This window comes from Pteropus alecto, unplaced genomic scaffold (assembly GCF_000325575.1).
Source record: "Pteropus alecto unplaced genomic scaffold, ASM32557v1 scaffold86, whole genome shotgun sequence".
NCBI classification, from domain to species: Eukaryota; Metazoa; Chordata; class Mammalia; order Chiroptera; family Pteropodidae; genus Pteropus; species Pteropus alecto.
In genome coordinates, this window is record NW_006442109.1 from 14,962,894 (window position 1) to 14,982,889 (window position 19,996).

Genomic DNA, 19,996 nt, shown 5'->3' on the forward strand with positions numbered 1-19,996 from the left:
ACACATATATATACACACACATATATATATATATAATCTATCTCTTTTTCATTACTGGAAGCATTAAAACCTGGACTGAAAATGTCTTGTCTGTTGGCCTTTTCAATCCTGTGGTCCATTTCATGGGAGGACAACCTCAGGAAATTTTGAGATACTCCAGAGATTAATCCAACTAGAGGTTGGAGAAACAGGAAAACATTGAAAGTGCTCAGTGGTAGGGCTTCTGGCCATGCCGCAAAGAGGGATCGATAGAAAAATTTTAATGTAGTCTTTGCATCTCTTGACAAGATTCTCCTAATGGAGTCATATTTTCAAGGGGCTTAAAGTTTCCAACAAGTGTCCAATAGCAATATTTCTCAACCCATAATCTGCAGGAGCAGCAGCCATATCCTGGCCCAGGCAGACACAAAGCTTAGGAATTCTTGGCATCCATTCCCACATTTCCAGTAATGTTTATAGATTCAACCTTTTGGAACAGAGCATATTTTAAAGAGCCAATGAAATAAAATACCATTATTTTCCTTCTTAGAATTTCAAAGCATAAATTTCACGTCTGAGGAACAAAGAAGTGGTATCTGAAAGCTTAATCCCAGCTGGCCCTCACACAAACGAGGCGCACTCCACTGCCCTAGGGGTGTGGGAGCTGCAGAGAAGTTCAAAAAAGGTGGCCTAACGTGTGCAGCAAGCACACAATTCGCAGTTGCAAGGACTGGGTGTGAGTCCTAGTTCCTGAGTTTGTTCCTTCCTTGATTCACTCATTGACTATTTACTGGGCTGCATGCCTTCTATGTGCCATATGCTGGGCACATGGATTATTTCGCTAATTACCAGCTGTGTTGCCTCATGTGTGTCACTTAATTGTTCTACATCTTGATGTCCTCACCTGTGTAATAGGGATAATAATATAATTTTAAAGCACACTCCTCAGGGTTTCTTGAAGATTAAATGAGGACATTGTAAACTATAAGGCACTATGCAACTTGTAAGTTTATTTGCGTTTGCTTTGTTCCCGTTATTCATGTGTCTTACAGGGAAATATTAATGTCCTACCAGGATTGAAAAGCGGTTGTCCCCTGGCCTAGTGGCTTTCCTCTCAAGAAATCCAATCTCTGACCTGCACAGAGCTCTAGACTCTGTGAAGGTCTAAGCTTCAGGCATCGCTGGCTTCGATGCGGGGGATGGGCAGCCTACAGAAGCCAAGACAAGGAGACCAGTCAGGGAGACGCCTCTCCCCACAACACATACACTCTGTCACACACATGTAATGGCTGTGCTGCTCTCTGTGGGCACAGAGCAACAGCAGAACAGAGAGTCGTGAGGTAATATTACAACAGACACTGGCTGCATTTGGACAATGTAAATAAAGTCCAAAACTCCTTCTCCTGCTGTGCTATTCCACAGTCCTTTTCTAAGTAAACGTCCTTCACTCCAGTCACCGTAAGAACTGACATCCCTTGGAAAGTGACAGGCACTCCCAGGAGAGAGTGAATGAACAAACCCTCACTTTAGAGAGTTTTGTTGTCATTGGCGTCATTTGGGGTTTTGTTTTCCTGTGGGCTTTTGGCATCTGGTGAGATTGAGCAGCAGTCCACGAGGGTCCAGATGTCGGTCACTTACGTGATGTCTCAGGGCAAAGCCACCACTTGGTCTTCTCCCATCACTAAAACAGGACTTTTCTGGCAGGGCAGGTTTTCACAAAGCGAAACATATGTAATGTGCTGGATTACTCAGGAAACTTTGTGGTGTGGGTTATAATGTGTTTGCATTAGATCTAATACTCCACTCAGAAAAAGACCTGCTGTAAAAGCAAATTGCTGTAGTTCAACTCCTAAGTGTGTTTGTTTCCTTAATGGGGAATAAACACAATAAAGTGGTAAATGTGTAGAAATTACCCTGAAACCATGGGTCAAGTAGTAATAGGAAAACTAAATTACATCGTGCCACAATTACGTATAATGAAACATTGAATTTGCTCAATGACGTGGAGTTCAATAACTTTATACTAATATATATAAAGTGAACTTTTGTTATTGAAGTGGCAACAGGAAAAATAATTTTATTATTGTGAGTCTGAAATTCTGGCTGTAACTCTCATTATCTCAATGAAATCCTTGTTTTTATAACACAGTTTTTAATCATGTCAGGTTTATTAGGAATGCAGATATCATTAATCCCAGAGGTACCAAAATTATCTAACTCCTGCATATCCATTACAAAACAAATCGAGGCTTTTTGTCACTTTTAGACGAGTGAACGTGAATTTTCATAGGGTTGCGTGGGCACAGTGGCGTGCTGGTAACCACTGGCTCTGTGGGGATAAAAAAAGCCTGAGCTGGAACACTTGCCAGTTCTGCTCTCGCCATGGCCTTTTTCAGGCTACCAGCATGACTGCCACTGGCCTCAGAGTTGGGAAGAGATGCACGGTCACACACCATTAATGTAGGGTTGCCACCATCCATAAACAACAGATGTTAATAACTTCAGGAGCATAGACAGAAGTAAAATGTAGAAAACAACCAGGAAGGATTGAGTTATGAGTATTTATTGCCTTTTCTTTTAACATAATTTATTCAGTGGTAAGTATGTTCGGTGTAATCTTTAATAACGTCTGTGTTTAACAACTGACCCACAAAATTCCCGAAAGGACAGCCTGCTCTCAGAGTCTGGACTGAGCCAGTCTTAATAACATCTGTGTTTAACAACTGACCCACAAAATTCCTGAAAGCAGGACAGCCTGCTCTCAGAGTCTGGACTGAGCCAGTTCCAGCTCCCTAGGCACAAGGATCTTGTTTGGTGTGTAAGAAAGTCTGAATCCCTTCTTCACTGCATTGACCAACCGGCTCTTAGATAGCGAATGGAGGGTTCCAGGCACCTAAAAGACCTCATTAATCAGTTTCTGGCAGCTTGTAGAAAGTTCTCTCGCCTCATTATTGATTACACAGGATCGCCACCTAGTGATGCAAAGGAGATTGTCTGGGTTTATGGCTGAGCCTGTCCGACTTTAGAGCCGGGAAAATGGCTGTTCTCGCTGATGGTCTTCTATGGTGGTTTACAGGTCCACGCTGTGGTGAAACATAGAGACGGTGATCACTTCATGGGCACAGACTTCCTGTGTTCCGTGGTACACCTGACAGTAGAGATTTTGTTGGGAGCACTCTGTGAAAACTCTCTTAGAATTCGAAAAAGGACCTGGGCCCTTGCCTCAATCCCGTTTTAAAAGACACTGAGCCCTAAAGAGGTGAAGTGATACACCCAAGTCATATGCCAGCCAGTGACAGAGCTGGGCCTCAAACCCAGTGCCCTGACTCAAGTCAGTGTCTTTTCTGCTGCAGACTGTCACTCTATCAGAACATTTGGATTGAGGCCACACCGAATTCGTAGGCCTGGTGAGCTCAAACAGGCTAGGCCCCACCCCGTGGAGCCTACTGTCCTAACAATGACACGAGTCCCTGTACTGCTACATTGATCCCCTGCTCTAAGCAGGCATGAGCTACCAGAAGTTGTGATTAACAACACTAGTTGGAGGGTGGGGACAGGCCAGGAGAGCATGGACAGACAAAAGGACCAGAAAGGTCAGTGTGGCTGGAGCTCTGGGAGCCTGATGCATGTGCCATCGTGCCATCCAAGGAAATCCAGGACCCTGCATTAGTCGTTTCACAGGAGTGTTGTGAGGTTAAATGAAGCAACATCTGTGAGAATGCCTAACACGGTGCTCTGCCCAGAGCAGGCAGAGCCCAGGCAAGTATATCTGTAGTGTAATTCATACAGCTACGGGCAGGGGTTCCCAGATGACAGCCCATCTGTTGACACTCACGAGAAGAGCGAAGATATGCTCAGATGTGAAAATGAGGCAGGAATGACTGGTGAGGAGAAGGGCTTTGCTGTAACTGGCTTTCTCTGGGAAAATGCTGCCTTACTGGAGCAGTTGTGCCCCTTCCTGGTCACAGAGGACATTGAAAGCGGAGAGAGCCAGACAGTGGTGATCTCAGGGTTGCTTACACAGACCTTTCCCAATGCAAAGGCAGAACCGTTTCCACCTCCACATTCATTTCCCATCAGACACAGTTCCCCGGTCCACATCTCCTCCCCAGGAACAATACCTGCCTCAAAGCTGCCTGGACTCCCCCTTTTTCCAGCTGTGGACCCCGCTTGGCCAACCGATAAATGACCAGATGGTTTTCTATTGCCCACATGGTAGCAGTTATCCAGGTCCTGGGACAATCAAACTGACTGTTGCCCAAATTCCCCAGTAATCCCTAAGGTTTTTCTTTGACTGGTTTTACTTTGCCTTTCCTGAGGAAGTAGCCTCTGATGCCTCAGGATCAAAGACCATGCGGTGGCTGTGTTGTACAATTCAGTAGTTTTTGGTGTAGTCACAGAGTTGTGCAACCATCATCATAATCTACTTTTAGAACATTTTCATCATCCCAAAAAGAAATCTTCGCATCAGCGGTCATTTCCTCAACCGCCATCCGCAGCCCTCTGCAACCAACTAATCTACTGTCTGTCAATATAGATTAGCTTTTTTGGGACATTTTATATAAATAGAATCATTCTTCCTTTGTTAAATTTACTCCTCAGTATTACATTCTTTTAGGTATTGTAAATGGAATTGTTTTCTCAATTTCATCTTTGGATTGTTTATTGCTAATTGTATAGAGATAGAGCTGATTTCTATGTATTGATCTTGTATTCTGTAATCTTGCTGAACTTCTTTATTAGGTCTAATAGTTTTTTAATGTGTTCCTTAAGATCGCCTATGTGCACATCATCTCATCTATGAATTGAGATATTTTTATATCTTTTCCAATCTGTGTGCCTTTTATTCTTGACAAATTGCTCTGGCTAGAGCTTCCAGTGAAATATCTATCGAACGAAAATGATGAGAGATGACATCCTATTTCGTTCCTGATCTTAGGGGGAGAGCTTTGTCTTTCACCAGCAAATATATGATTAAGCTAGGAGTATGTGGACGGGGGGCCCTAACCACTACCAGGGTTCAGGGGCCTCCATGAAGAGTGGCGGGAAGGTGCCAGTGTGGCCTGCGGCAGGACACTAGGCTGAAAGCCAGCAGGAGCCACACATGGCAGGGACTTTGTTGGCCCCGTGAAGAGTTTTGATCCATTTCCCAAGAGCAAAGAGAAGCGGTTAGGATTTTCAGTAGCAGGGTGAACTAATAAATGCTGAGCTGGGGTGATGCTCAGGAAGCAGCTGGCAGGGAAGACATGAAGGAGGAGGAACTGAGAGGGCTTAGTCAAAGCTGGAGGTGGAGGAGTCAGGGAGGGGCGACTCCTGGGATGGCTGTAGAGAGGCCAGTCCTCCTTTTCAGAGGTCATCTGTCTTTATCTCTCCCAAGTGGCCCAGGGACTGCACCTGAATTCCAGTACTCTTGGGCTCCAGATACCTCATCAACCTGCACTAATGGTGGTAGGTTTTCCCCCCGGACATGAGAAAGAGGGAGAGAGAGAGAACACACACACATATGTACAGGTGCCCTCCCAACCCTGCGCCCTGGAACTACCAGGCTGGAGGCTTTCCTCCCAGGGTGTTCTAATGCACACCCCACCCTCCACCCCATGCCCTGTTGCTGGGAAATCAGCTGACTGCTCATATCCAGGCTAATGGCTTTTATTAACCAAATGCTGATATCCCTAATATATAGGTTGCTTAATTAAAAGCCTGCTTGCCTGGCCAGCTTTCAGAGAAGCGAGCACTTCTCCAGCAGGGATTGGGGATTTCCAATAGACTAGGGAGGAAATGATGTCATGCTAATGATCTATAAACTGCCTTTCCTCTATGATAAACATGTTGGGGGCAGGGGGCAGGGAGGTGGGGACAGGAGTTGACCTAGCATCTAGTAAGTATCACAGGGCCTCAGCAAGGACAGTGGGCTCTGGCCTCCTGAGACCACAGCTCAAAGTCGGGTGTGCTTTTTCCTTCCAGAACTCAGAACCAAGGAAAGGCCTTCCCTCAGGTGTTACCAGGCAGTAACAGATAACAGACGGGGCCAGGGCAATACCTGACAGACAGCCCCACTATGTAGAGTTCAGCCCAGCCCCTCTTAGGAGAAATCTGGAGCATAAATTTCTTTTGTAAACAAATGAATGTAGCCCTTTTTTAGTTTGTCCTTGAGCAAAATGTTTTCTATATTTCTATTTCCTTTTATTTTACAAACATATTTAACAAATAATTGTTTCAGATATGTTTAGAGCTCTCACTAACTAGGAACAAGCTGTAGTTATATTCCTTTGAGACAAAATATGAATAGTGACCGGAGGCAGTATAGTGTGTAGAAAAAATGCGTTTAAAGCTAGAAGACCTGGATAGAGTTCCAGGGCTGGATATTTTTAATGGTCATGACCAGAGAGGAGGAAGTGCTGCCGGCATCCAGTGGGTAAAGGCCAGAGATGTTGCTAAGCGCCCTACAGTGTGTGGTAGAGCCCCTGACCCCACCCCCCAAACCTCCTCACCCCCCACCCTGCCACACACACACGCACAACAAAGAATTGTCTGCTCAAAACATCAGGAGTGCCGAAGTTGAGAAATTGCCCTGGATAAACTTGGGCTAGAACATTCACAGCAGCGTTTTTTGTAATAAAACTGGAATCATCCCAAATGACTATCCACAGTGGACTGGATAAGTACATTGTGGCATATTTGTGCAGTAGAATAGTGTAAAGCAATGAGAATGAACTACGACAATGTGCATCAACAGGGTACATCTCAAAAATGGAGTGAGTGGTGGTAGTAGAATATGTTTTTTTGGTGCAGTTACAACAGGCAAACTTCATGTATCATTTAGGGGGACTTATGTCATTATAAGTTTTTCTTAAAACTACAAAGAAAAGCAGAATTGTTAATACAAAGTGCAGGGTGGTGGTTCATTCCGAGGGAAGGGGGGCTGCAGTTGAGAGAGGCACCTGCAGGCTATTATGGCACTGCCAAAAGTTCTTTCCAAAGTTGGGGGAAAAGGGGCACATTCATTTTGTTATCATTTGTCTTATTATCATTTAGTTGTATAAATATACTTTATAAACTTTTGTGAACATGTGTGTTTCCCACAATATGCTGGGATGCAATAACAGCAGCTAGCGTTTATTAAGAGCTAACTATGTGCTTTTGCAATGACCTTGTCAGGGAGGGTATTTTGTTTTCAGAGAAAGTTTAGGGAGTGACATATCCATCTAAGGATGGAGCTGGATTTGAACTTGAGCAGGCCAGTGCTGGCCCCATGGTCCAAACCACCACACAGTGCTGCTCCTCCTGTTGGGTACCACATCTCACCAGCCTCCTCTCTCTCCACAGAGTCCGGAGACAAACAACCAGCCGGCCTCCCCCAGCAGGGGGCAGACCCAAGCCCCAGCCTAAGCCTAAGCCTCAGGTGCCTCAGTGCAAGGCTCTGTATGCCTATGATGCTCAGGACACTGATGAACTCAGCTTCAATGCCAATGACATTATTGATATTATCAAAGAAGGTAAGTTCATGGCTGGCTGACTGGTTTGGGCCAGCTTCCCAAAGAGCATGCAGACACATTGCTATAAAAACTAGTTTAAACATGAAATTTATGGGCTGAAACTTGCAGAGGTAGGCCAGGTTTCAGGTTCAGTTTGATCAAGACTCCAGTTTCATTTTTTTAATGCTTCTTCCACCTCTGCCCTCTTTTTGTATGGGCTCCCTTCTCAGGTTGTTTTTCCTCCTGGTAGCAGATCAAACCATGTCTGAAATCTGCTTTATCTCTGAAACTTCTTCTCTTAGTCATGGGACAGAAGTCTGGGTTTCCCTCAGATTGGACCAAATTGGTCATGTGCCCATCCCTGAACCAATCTCTGTAGAGGGACAAAGGCTGTGCCCCAGGGAGGTACCAGAGTTAGGTCTTCCTACCCAAACTTCATGTCCTCCTCATAATGAAGGTGGTGAAGTGGGAGCCAGGAGGCAACCTATAATATCCATTATAAAAATAGTCTGTTACAAAATGTGGCTGAATGCTTTATTAATTTGGTAGAGAAGATAAGTTAGAATATAATATACACATAATAAAATATTAGTGATTGTATGGAAGCATAGAAAACAAAGATAACTCCCGACTTAGGGTGTAAGAAGAGGCACCATGAAGGAAATGGCATTTGTGGTGAGAGATGGGGAGAGAAACAGACGGAGAGAGAGGGCAGGGAGGCTAGAAAGAATAAGTCGTTTGAGGAAAAAGAGCTGACGCTCGACCGCGGTGCAGAATTTCCAAGGAGATGAAATGGGAGATGAGCTGAAGCGAGGAGTGGCCTGGCCATAGCAGGTCCTGAAGTCGGACTCGGGAGAACTTGTAAAGACAGTGCAGAGTCATCCAAGGTTTAGGAGCAGAGCAGGGACAACCCCAATGAACAGTGGTCCTTGGCAAGTGTAGCTTTCAGGAAGAGGTGGCCAAGGGCAGTGCCAGGAATTGTTTTTACCGGGTTCCTTCATCACAAGGGCTCACTCTGAAGGGAATTTTAGGTCCCTGGACCAACCTCCTTCTAAACAGCCTCTGTGCGTTATTTTTATCTTTTTTTAACCAGCTAGTTTTTCACAGTTTTTAATAGTTTAAGCCATTTAATATCTTTCTTCAAAAATGTCGGAATAAAAATAACTATTAAAATAAACTGGAGTAAACACAAGCAGGATTTGTATCACCAGCTTTATTCAGCAAAATATTGGAAATGACCTAGTGTCCAGTAGTACGGATTGGTTAAATAAGCTTTGATATATCCGTTCAGTGAAGTTGGATGCAAAAAGTTTTTTATTAAAGATAATAATGCAAAAGTACAGTATATTTATTAAAATGGAAAAAAAAGTTCACGAGAAAAAGGAAAGAATTAGGTTATAGACTGTGGACTATAATCTCATTTTTATAAAAATATAAAATGCATATAGCTATATGTATGTATATATATTTACATATGTTATAGAAGATGTTCATGTGATCTTAAGTGTTGAATTTTAAGGATTTCTATTCATTTCTCAGTATTTTCTAATTTTTCTAGAAATAACATGTATTGGGTATAATTAAAACAGTTATATATTTGTGTGAATGTACAGTCCTAGAAGTTATGAAAACATGTTATAAATTATCACTGTAATTTAAACAGTATTGTGTGGGTGAGGAATAAACATATAGATAAATGGCATAGAATAGAATCCAGAAATAAACCTATGCATATATTGGTATTTATTATATGATAAATTGTGGCATTTGAAATCAGAGGAAAGGATAAACGATTACTTTCTATTTTGAAAATGAAATAAAATTAGTTATCTGCCTCATACACACACACACAAAAATAGATGAATTAAAGACCTAAAAGTATATAATAAAAGTGTTAAAAGGAAACCTAAAATATTATATTACTCTGGGTGAGAGGAGCCTTCCAACAGAAGACATCAAGCCTCAAAATCATAGAATTTAACTTCATAAAAAGGCTAAATTAAAACCTTCTGTGGTGAATAGCACCAGGAACAAAGTTAAATTATAGAAAATAGACTAGGAAAAAACGATTTACACTTATAAATAACTCCTCCACATGAATAATAAGAATAACCAGTCCAGAAGCAGACAAGGGCTTCTGAGGCAATGCATAGCAGAGCCTCCCTAGTCATCAATGAAATGCAAAGCAAAACATTTCACCTGCAACACCAGCAAAGATTAAAGTATGATAGGGTCCACATTCCTTTATCTGAATCCTCAGAGCAAAGAAATCAGAGATGGAAGCTTTTAGGAAGTTAATAATGGCATGTATATACATATCATATATAACATGCCTTGAGGGTTCCAGGACAACATCTTAGATCAAAGTCAATATTTCTGCTATGAAACATGAGCATTCACACTCTGTGGGAAGAGACAGCATAAATATACTCATATCATCAGTTCAGGTCAAGTTTTGCCATCAAACGAGTTACAGAAAATTTAATTTTTAGAACATTATGGATTTTGTCATTGCAAATTATTGTAGACTGTTATATCTGTGGTCAGGTAAATAGGTACCTTCTTTCCTTTTTTTCTGCTGAAAAGACTTTTGGGGAGGAAATTTAACAGTATTTATCACAATTTTAAAATCTCCATGTCAAGATAATTACTTCGAATTTATATTTAACCCCTTCCGCCAAGATAAATCTCAAATAAATACTTAAATGTATAAAATAAACATATAAAAGTCCTAGAAGTAAGTATGGGAGAGTTTTCTTTTAATAATATCAATGTGGAATGTGATTTAAAACCAAAAAGTTGTAAAATAATATATCATTCGATTTAACTAAATATTAAAATATAAATAGTAAAAGTGGGAGGAAGGATAGTTGCAACTCATGGCAAATAAAGATCAACAACTGATAGAAAAGTAGGCGAATGATATGAACAGTGGAATATATGCAGCTGTAGAAGAGAATATGGAAGCTCTTTATATACTGATATGAAATGATCTTTAATATATGTTATTAAGATAAAAATGCAGAACATGTAGTATGCTCTCATTTGTGTACAAAAGGGGGGTCATTTTTATAAATACTTGATTTTATATACATGAAATATCTCTGGAAGAAAGTACAAGCAATAACATTGCTTGCCCTCAGAGAAGGGATTTGGATGCCCGATTCCACTGTTTATCCTTTCGTACTTTTGAAAGTACGTATGAAAGTATTACCTATTAAAAAAATAAATTATACTTTCCTTACAAAGGACAATAGAAAAAATGAGATGCTATATCTATTAAGAATTGAAAAGCAGGATACAGAATAGTAAGATATGGAATGGCTCATTTCTGTGATCATTGTGTTTATGATCACAGAAAAAGGTCGGGAAGAATATATACCAAATACTACTGTCGAAGGGACTGAGATTAAGGTGAGAAGTGAGGATTGTGAAGTGTTACAGACTAGGTTCTCCCAGAAGCGGATTCTGAGATGCAGTTAGGAGTGTGGAAGGTGTGGCTGGGGAGTAGCCCCTGTGAAAGAAAAGGGGAGGAAGCCGATTGGGAATCGTGAGACCGCAGTGTGACCCAGCAGTGTGACCCGACAGTCTCTGCCAGCCAGCAGCAGCTCAGGAGCCAAGACTGCTTGCTGAGGCCGGAATGCCGGGGCCCTGGCTCGAGGCTGGGCATTCTCTGTCAGCGACGCTTCGTATGTGGGCAGCAGGTTCTTCCCTGAAGGGGTCCCTGCGCGGCACATCTGTGTGTCTACTGTGGGGGAGGGGTTATTTTTTACGGCATACTTTTTTATTTAAAATAAAAAGAAATAAAGAAGAGAAAAGAATGTGGGTGGGGCCAAATCACCCTTGCCCGTGGGATGCACCGGGGGAGCAGGCGGTGTTTGGCCTGGGCAGAACAGCCTCACTCCCCCTTGACTTTCGCCATCTCTGTGTCCCTGCAGACCCTTCTGGCTGGTGGACGGGCCGACTACGAGGCAAGCAGGGCCTGTTCCCCAACAACTATGTAACCAAGATCTGAGGTGCACCGAGACTCTGACGCACGGGGCGAAGGAACTCCGGGCACAGACAAGGGAAGGGACATTTGGCGACATTAGTGAGCATGCTTCTCTGAGGCTTGGAGTTACTCTGGCATCTTCCCCACGGAGGACATGGAAAAGTTGGGTTGGGGAAAGAGAGTGTCACTTCATAAATGATCCTAAAAAGTAGCCTAATCATAGGAACCCAGGAGGGCAAAACAACCACCCACTAAGATTTATTTATTCTATTTAAACCTGGTGAGAGGACAGGCGAGGTCCGCTCGGATCTTGTTGGCTCTATCAAAACAGTACCCCGCTCGCTCACCAGGCCCAGGGACTGGCCGTAGGTGGCCACCGACAAGTGCCTTTAGTCAAAGAGCACATTTCTTTCATCCCTCTTTTCCTTAACTGACACACACATTCCTCTCTGCCACCTTCCTCAGGGAGATCCTGCTCTCTGCAGGCTGGGGTTGGCGTCAGTGGGCACTTCCTGTGCAAATGCCAACGGAATGAACCCACAGGTGCAGAGGGGCGCTGGTTTACACTTGCTGGGACCATCGGGCTGCCGGGGTGAGCGGGGGCTGGGGGCTGGGCTGTCGGCCTTGCTTTCTCTGGGTCTTCAGTTGGAATGTGGCTGGCCCATGTTGATTTTGTGTTTAATGCTGTACCTATTACTAGAAGGGTCTCTTTTTTTCAAGCTGTACATTTATAAAAACAGATCATATACTGTATATATAAAAATCTCAAGATGGTAGAAACATGTATGAATGTACTAAGTAGTATTCCACTGTACTTATTCATAAGGTAGGTTTTATTACAAAACTCGCACCAGGTACTTACAAATGTGCACTACTCCTTTTCAACTATAGAATCAGTGTTACTGCTTTCTAGCTCAGTCCCTGCAAACCCTTCCCGGCCCTTTTCCTACAGGTAATTTTCCTCTGACACCCTCTGCATCCCTCCCCCTACCTCCTACATAAATAAAGGAATCGGTGAACCACCTTGTTCTTTCTCGTCATCTGTTATAGGTTGAATTGCGTTGCCCCAGAACCTCCAAATATGACCTTATTTGGAAACAGGTCTTTAAAGAGGTGGTCAAGTTAAAATGAAGTCATTAAGGTGGGCCCTAATCTAGTATAACTGGTGTCCTGACAAAAAAGGGGGAAATTCGGACACAGATCGACACACCAAGAGGGAAGATGATGTGGAATCAGCCATCTATAGGCCAAAGAGAGGGGTGTGGAACAAATCCTTCCCTCGCAGCCCTCGGAAGGGTCTCAGACTTCTAGCCTCCACAGTTCTAAGACAATAAATTCCTATCGTTGAACCACTCACTTGGTGGTACTTTGTTGAGGCAGCCCTAGCAAACCCATGCAATGTGTGTTGCAATAATAGAGAAAAGTTGGAAAAAATGTGCATCAATAAGGGGAGGATTGTAGGGGAGACCGTCACTTCTCTACCTCTCCTCCCAGTTACCGTGGTCGTTCTTAAGCTGGTGGGGAAGTAAGATCTGACCAGCACACACCTTTTTGTCATTTCAGGATCCCCAAGTCCATGGAGAAAACTATCAAGAGTTACATAGAAGGGAAAAATGTATATGAACTCAGAACAAAGTAAACCATTTAATTCTGTGTTTTATCAAGAATAGGGAGCAAACTTTATTCAATAGCAATAATAATGTTTAAAGTATATTTCGGTTCTGTTTCGTGACCATTTGTGAGAGAGAGAATAATAAAGCCATGATGTGATGACATGAGGAAAGGTAATCCTATTGACACTAACAGTCTATATTTTTACAAAGGACGTTCACATGCCTGGACTCACTGAAAGTGGGAGGATAGAGATAGAACCAGAACTCAAACTGGGGAGCGGTGTGGACTCCCCACCTCCTCAGCGCCCAGGCTGCTTTCTCATGGGCAGCAGCGCCAAGGTCACCTTCTGTTGTTCCTGTCCGCCCCTGGCTGGCTAGCAGAAGCCTTTGTCTTTCCCCTAAAAATTAGTCCTGGGAGAAAGAAAAGAAGCTCAACTTTAAAAGAACTTGGGGCTGACACAAGAAGTCTGGATGAAGCATAGGTTCTTTTAAAAAAGGGTTGTCTTGAGGATAGATCTTAACTCAAGCTTTGCAGGAACTAAGGTGACCTTGATGAGCAATGGAAAGAGTCACAGTGTGTGAAATTCCTTTAATAAAAATATATTGGCTTTAAATAATTTTCCCTCATGTTAAGCATGGAAGAAAGCGAGGCGGTAGGGAGAGGGGAAGGGAGGGAGGGAGGGAGTCCCCACTGGGGGCAAAAATCAGGCCTGACTGCTTCTAATTTAATTATTGGTATTTTAAACTTGTGTGTAACTGAGACCTCTCAGGCTCTAGGTGACCAAACAGGAACGGGGTTAAACATGCCAAGCAGCAGGAAGACCCCTCATCCATGGGGATCACAGAGCAACCCCTGGTCCCTGCACCCCCACGCCCCATCCAGTGCCAGACTCAAGGAGGCACTCGACAAATGCTGCTCAAATAGGAGGTGAATTCATGTTTATAGGTGAAGAAAACTCCAAGGCAATACCCTAGGTTTCCTCTAATCTTTGTATCTAGCTGAGCCTGTTCACTATTCAGTTAAACAGACACATGACGAGTTCCAGAGTCACTTAACCTAGGAGAACATAGAGAGGATGAAGGGGCCTTCCCTGCCTTCTAGAATGTGCCATCCTATTTGGGATAAGGGGTGTGCATGTGCACATACACCACACATGTATAGAAGTAAAAAAATACAGCGTAAAGATGTGACAGATCTCTTCAACCGAAGGTCTGAAGTAACTAAGACCAGTGAGTGGGCTCGAACGTGGGCCCAAGGGCCCTGGTGCAGAGGTGTTCAAACTAGTAGACCAGAAATTCTCAAACCTTTTGGCCTCAGCACCCCTTTACACGCCTCAGTATTATTGAGGGGAGTTCTACTTTTGTCAGGGTTCAGGGTTATCAGAATTGACCATGTTAGAAATTCAAACTGAGAAAATTTTAAAACCAGCAAACACATTCCGCTAACATCCAGAATGATGACATCATCACAGGTCATGTAGCCTCTGGAAGAGTCTATCATAGGCTATTGACAGAATAAGAGTAAAATAAAAGCAAACAACATCCTAGCATTAATTATGAAAATAGTCTTGACCTCATGGACTTCCTGAAAGGGTCTCAAGGACCCCGAGGGGTCTCCAGCTACATTTGGAGACCTGCCAGAGGGGTTAGCTGCTAATGAATAGGGAGTCAGCAGGGACAGCAACTGGCCTTCTGAAAACATTATGCAAAAGGGCCATCACTTCCACAGCGCTTAGGGAAGCAGGACTGGCGCCCAGGGAGAGGGCAAGGGGTGAAGCCTTTTTATGTGCTTGCTCCCCCGCCAATGGGTGAAAACCACCCACATCCCAACATGTCCCCACCCATCTGATCAAACATTGACTCACCACCATTACCAAGTCCAACCCCATGAAGGCTGAAAGGATGAAGAGTGCAGTTTCCTTTTTAAAGAACATTCCCTGCAAAATGCACACACTGTGTCCATGCATATTCTACTGGCCGCAACTTAGTCATGTGGCCTCAACTGCAAGTGGGGCTGGGAGCCTCCTCTTGGGGACAATCTCTGCAGAGAGAGCAGCTTGTTCAGGGCACCAGGGACAGAGCTTCCTCCTCCTTCAGCCCATGGCTCCTTCGAGACAGAGATACAAGAACAAGTGAGAGAAAATGACTGTGCCTCTCCTCTGGCTTGCCCCCCGCCCACCCAGCTGGGCCTCCACATAATCCAAATCCTTTCCCTTCTCAAATCCCTCTAAACTCCTTCCAAGATCTCCCAAATGGAGCTGGTTTTTCTGGGTGGTTTCATTGAGGGTACGGATGGAATCTGGTTTCAGGAGTAGAGCATGCACAGTGCATCTTTGATAAAAAGCCTATATTCCAGGCAACCCTCACTTTCATGGTCAAGGGTAGGAGCCATCCTGTCATGTGGCTCCCTCGCTCTCCTTGTTTCGTGTCTCTCCCAAGGCCTAGCTAAATTCTTTCTGGATTTAGGAACTCATTTTTACTCTTACCAGCTCATCTTTATGCCTTTCCCTCTTACTGTACTGTAACTGCCCCTTCTGACCAGTATGGCCTAGTCCCAAATCTCCACTTTGCAAATGAGAAGGCTTAGTATGGTTCACTACCTTGCCCAAGGTCACAAGCTCTTAAGTAGAAGAGCCATCATTTGAACCCTGATCTGACCCCCGAAGCCCATGGTTTTAATCTAATGGGCTGTGTCTAATATATCTTTGAATGCCCAGAGTCCATCTCTTTCCAAGACCATTGACCTCCTTAAAATAATAGCCACTAATGTCCAAGCACCTCCAGATAGTGTGCTAGTCTTGACATAACGTTAGTTAGTACAACACTCTGAGATAGACACTCTTATCCCAATCTTAGACACAGGTCACACAGCTGCTAAGTAGACTCAAACCCAAACAGCCTAGTTTCAGGGGCTGTGCTCTTCAAATACTGTGGTTACATCATCTCATTTTCTAATTTCAGTGTTTTTATGATATTATGATCTACTTTTATAGCTTATTTCACATTAATAACACTTGAGTTTTGGGTGCCTGCTGTGGCATATAAGGAAATATCTTACAGGTCTTTTTATGACATCCTGGAAGTAGGAATTTCCTGAGTCAGAGTATTTAATATTTACAGAGTATTTAATATTTAACTAAGCAAAATATGTAATAAAGAAGCTATAAAATGTTTTTGGAATATGCCTACAAAACCCATCCTTTTTTGTTGAGAAGTTGGAGCTCAAGCATCCCCGGGAAATAACTTTGCTTTTCAGAGCCAGGAAAGCTCCCCAAAATGGTCTCAGTTACCATTCACACTTGTGACTTAAGTCACGCTAAGGCTGCCATGGAAACAAGTTTCACTATCTCAGCAAGGGGTATTTATAAAACTTTATACTACGACTTCAACGTCTAAAGATACCCAGTTTCTCTAAATGCTCACACTTAAAGACTTGCTAGTCAGGAGGCCCTGGCCCAGGGAAAGGTGAGAAGTGAGCCCTAGCAAGAGCCAGGCTCTCCTCTGGCTGTCACAGCCTCAGCTGAGTCACAGAACCAGGCACCTGTGGATTTCACTGCCCGTGCAGAAGGCAGGTTTTACCACACTCTAGGTTGAGGGGATGCTGAGTTAAATGAGTTTACTGAAGCTTCTCAGAGCTTTTATGAATCTTATATGCATTTGCAATGTTTCCCAAACGTATTTGACTAACTTCTTTCTCTCAAAAGACCAATTAACATCTTGTTGAACTAATAGCTTGGGAAGTTGTTGCTTATAATGAGACTCATTTAATTTATGAGGGTTTTTTTTTTTTTAAATTAGTGGTTGGAGATTGAGAACGCATTCCCTCAGAAAACAATGTTAAACGTGATCACATGCCCATTCAAAAAAAAAAAAAAAAACAATCCATAATAAAGTTGAAATAGCACAACAGGAAAATGCATTCCAAGTCTCAGCTTTAACAGGGTGTCACAAGCCCATTTTCTTTTTCCAGCTGTAGCCCCTTAGGACTGCTATTCCTGGTCTCAGCCAAACCTTTGAGGGAGACGCATTGTGAGGGTTACTGCTGGTGGCAATCACTCTAGTGGGCCAGGTGTTACTGTATAAGAATTAAGAGAATAGTTGAGTAGGTTCTAGAAAGAGAATTGTCATGGTTATCTTCCCATTTTAAATTTTTATAGCAAATCGATCTTTTTATATTTGAGAAGTTTAGGAATGTGTTGGCATTCACTGAAGCCAAGTTCTTGGTTTTTTTTTCAATTTGAGAAAAAATTAGGAAGATCTTTCCCAAAGCCATAAAGGCAATACTTTACATGCTAGTCATAATAGCTCAAAAAGAAATTAGTCAGGGATGGCTCCGTAGTGTAGTGGTTAGCACGTCTGCTTTACATGCAGAAGGTCCTCCTGGGTTTGCACCCCAAGTGGAGCCACAGACCATACCCTGGGTGCGCCAGGCCCCCTGAGTGTGCCGGGGGTGCCAGGCCCTGGGTAGGCGCCGCGAGCATGTGGGAAGAGACGCCCCGCCCTCAGAGATCCAGTTCTTAAGGGGAAATAGCAACATCCATAGGTCAGGGGCAGAAGTGGAGGGGGGGCGGGGTAATTAAAGAGGGGGAAAAAAAAAATTAGTCAAAGCAAGCATCTACTGAGTTCTTCAGTATAGAATGCATGAATAAATATATACTGGATACCTTAAGAAAAATCAATAGCTTTATTTTTCCTCAATATACATTTAGAAAATAGGTCTGAGGAGAGGTTTCATGAAGTAGAGCAGAGGATTATGTACAAAGTCAAGAGCTCCAAATTAGCCAAAGTGCATGGACGAAGCACTCTTCCCCGTGGCTCGCAGCCTAGGACTGGCCCATCAGAGGCGAGGCGAGCTCTCGGATGGCTTTCGAGTTCAGCTGTGGAAGCGTGCTGATCTTCAGGAGTTTGCTGCTTGCATACTTATTCTTGATGGCCTGCAGAAGTCATCTGTGATTAAGCACACATCAGGACCCCCACCCCTTAGACCTTATACAAGTATCGAAGGGCAAGACCCACAATCTCCAGATGGTGTGATAATGCCGAATCACTGAAGCCCCTGAAAGCTCTGAGGTCATACTATGTTGTGCTGGACAATTTCCTTCCATGCCTAGTAATAGACAAAGCCAGCTGGCAGCACAGCTGGTGGGGGACCAAATGACTTCCAGGCCCAAAAGGCAGGCTTTCTCTCATAAGCTACCAGAGAGGCTGGAGGCGGGAGCTGTGTTTATCATACATAAGTGCTATCAGGACATAAAAGTTTTGCCAGGACTGGCAGAAATAACTGGCAATAAAAGTGAGTGGCAGCCAGCACTTAGTGGAGTCCAGACAATACTCTAAGGACTGAAACACAGTGGGCTTCCATGGTGTGCTAAGTCATGCTACACGTAAGGAAGCAAATCAAGATGTGAGGACGCTTGGTACAAATGCCTCATTCTTTGTCACCAGACTCTTGGTAAGCTGATATTTGGTGTCAAGCACAGGACAGCACCCAACCTCCTCTGGTTGCTTTTCTCAGGTGGGCCCCACAGAGACTGACACCAGGCCCCACGACGCTTCCTGAATGGGCTTCCTGCCCTTTCTTCCTCACCATGCTTGCTATTCAGGTGCCTTTCAGTCGTTGTCCAAAAGATCCTGGACAAAGGCCCTGAGTAATATCAACCAAATACCCAAGAGCCGTTGGAGATGGGCCCTTGCTGTTCCAGACAAACGCCAACCAGCCCCCCTGCTTGCTGAGTGCTCTGGGCAGGACGCTGGGAAGAGCACGGATAAATCCATTGAACAGCTGCCTGGCTGACTGCCCTGAGTGTGGACAAGCCTATCTACTTGTTTTTTAAAAAATCTGTTGTCAGAGTTTATCAGTATGCTCCATCCACTGCTGTACTAGAAAAATATGAGTTTGTGCTAAAATAGACTCTCATATATGCCAATATATTTACATGAAAACACAAACATATATATATACACATACCCTCAGACACAAAACCCATAATCTAATGCTTTTCTCAGCGTAAGAGAGAGTACTTACGATGAATTTCGTCAAGTTTTCATTTACTTTCACTATATTTTTGGCCATGTGCTGCATGACTTCCAATACTTCATTCTCTGTGTATCCAGTGTAATACTGCTGCTTTAAGTTCTGAAACACAATACAAAGAGATGGGGCAAGATGCCTCCTCTTCTGTAGAAGAGCACATCTCACACGTGCTGATGTTACTCTTGTCAAAGCTATATATAAAAGGATATTCTTACCATCTGAAAATTCAGTCACAGCCCTAATCAGTACCACGGTACCAGCAAAGCAGCCAGTAAGTGCAGGATGGCTCTGACTCTGAGCAGGACTGAATTAAGATGTTAAGCGGCTCTCGGCTAAATCAAGTGTCAAAATTCCCATAGTATTATTTTCTAAAAGAAAGTAGCACGAGAAGTCGGGTACTTCAGGTAGCCAAGCTTTCATACTTACTTCTCTCACCACACTGGAAGGGGATGGAAAATGGGACAGACTAAAAACAAAACCCAACAAAGGAATGGCCCCTTCACAATGATGGCAGAGATCTGGGACTAGGACACATCACATGTGCCCTGCATCAAAGCCCAGTGCAGCAGTGGGCTGGTGGGGAGCTTGAGAGCAGCAATCTAATCTACCAAACCCAGAAAAGCTCAGACCACCCAGGATTCTCTTGTCAGGCCCTGTATAGTTAAGCTCAGGAGAACAGAGAGCACTCAGAGAAGCCTCGACACCCAGCCTCATGACCTAGCCTCCCAGAAAACAAAATTCGAGCAAAAGGACGGCTGTTGATTGAAAATACTTGTCAGGTATGAAGATCTGTAACCTAACTTTCAGTTCTGTGATAAAATTCTAAAAGCTTAAAATACATCTGTTTCATATGCACAACATAATTGGAAAAGCGAACTACAAATTAATCTTAATCCTAAAATAG

At 43.5% G+C, this 19,996-nt stretch overlaps 2 protein-coding genes across 3 annotated transcripts in view; one reads left to right on the top strand and one right to left on the bottom strand.

The window, feature by feature from the left end:
• The window catches only part of MYO1E (myosin IE), a 175,609-nt gene extending 163,956 nt beyond the window's left edge, over positions 1-11,653 (top strand). Inside the window, exons 27-28 of the mRNA XM_006920310.3 lie at positions 7,306-7,475; positions 11,393-11,653. Coding sequence (XP_006920372.1) covers positions 7,306-7,475; positions 11,393-11,469 — 247 coding nt within the window. The 3' untranslated portion in view covers positions 11,470-11,653. The remainder of the gene's footprint in view (positions 1-7,305; positions 7,476-11,392) is intronic.
• Positions 11,654-17,719: 6,066 nt separating this feature from the next.
• Positions 17,720-19,996, bottom strand: part of CCNB2 (cyclin B2) — a 16,440-nt gene continuing 14,163 nt past the window's right edge. The window contains exons 8-9 of one of the 2 annotated variants that reach the window (XM_006920311.2): positions 19,084-19,194; positions 17,720-17,992 (exon numbers count right to left, since the gene is read on the bottom strand). In XM_006920311.2, the coding sequence (XP_006920373.1) occupies positions 17,882-17,992; positions 19,084-19,194 (222 nt within the window). In that variant the 3' untranslated portion in view covers positions 17,720-17,881. Of the gene's footprint in view, positions 18,006-19,083; positions 19,195-19,996 lie in introns of both variants that reach the window. The other variant, XM_015596053.2, reaches the window with a different exon arrangement.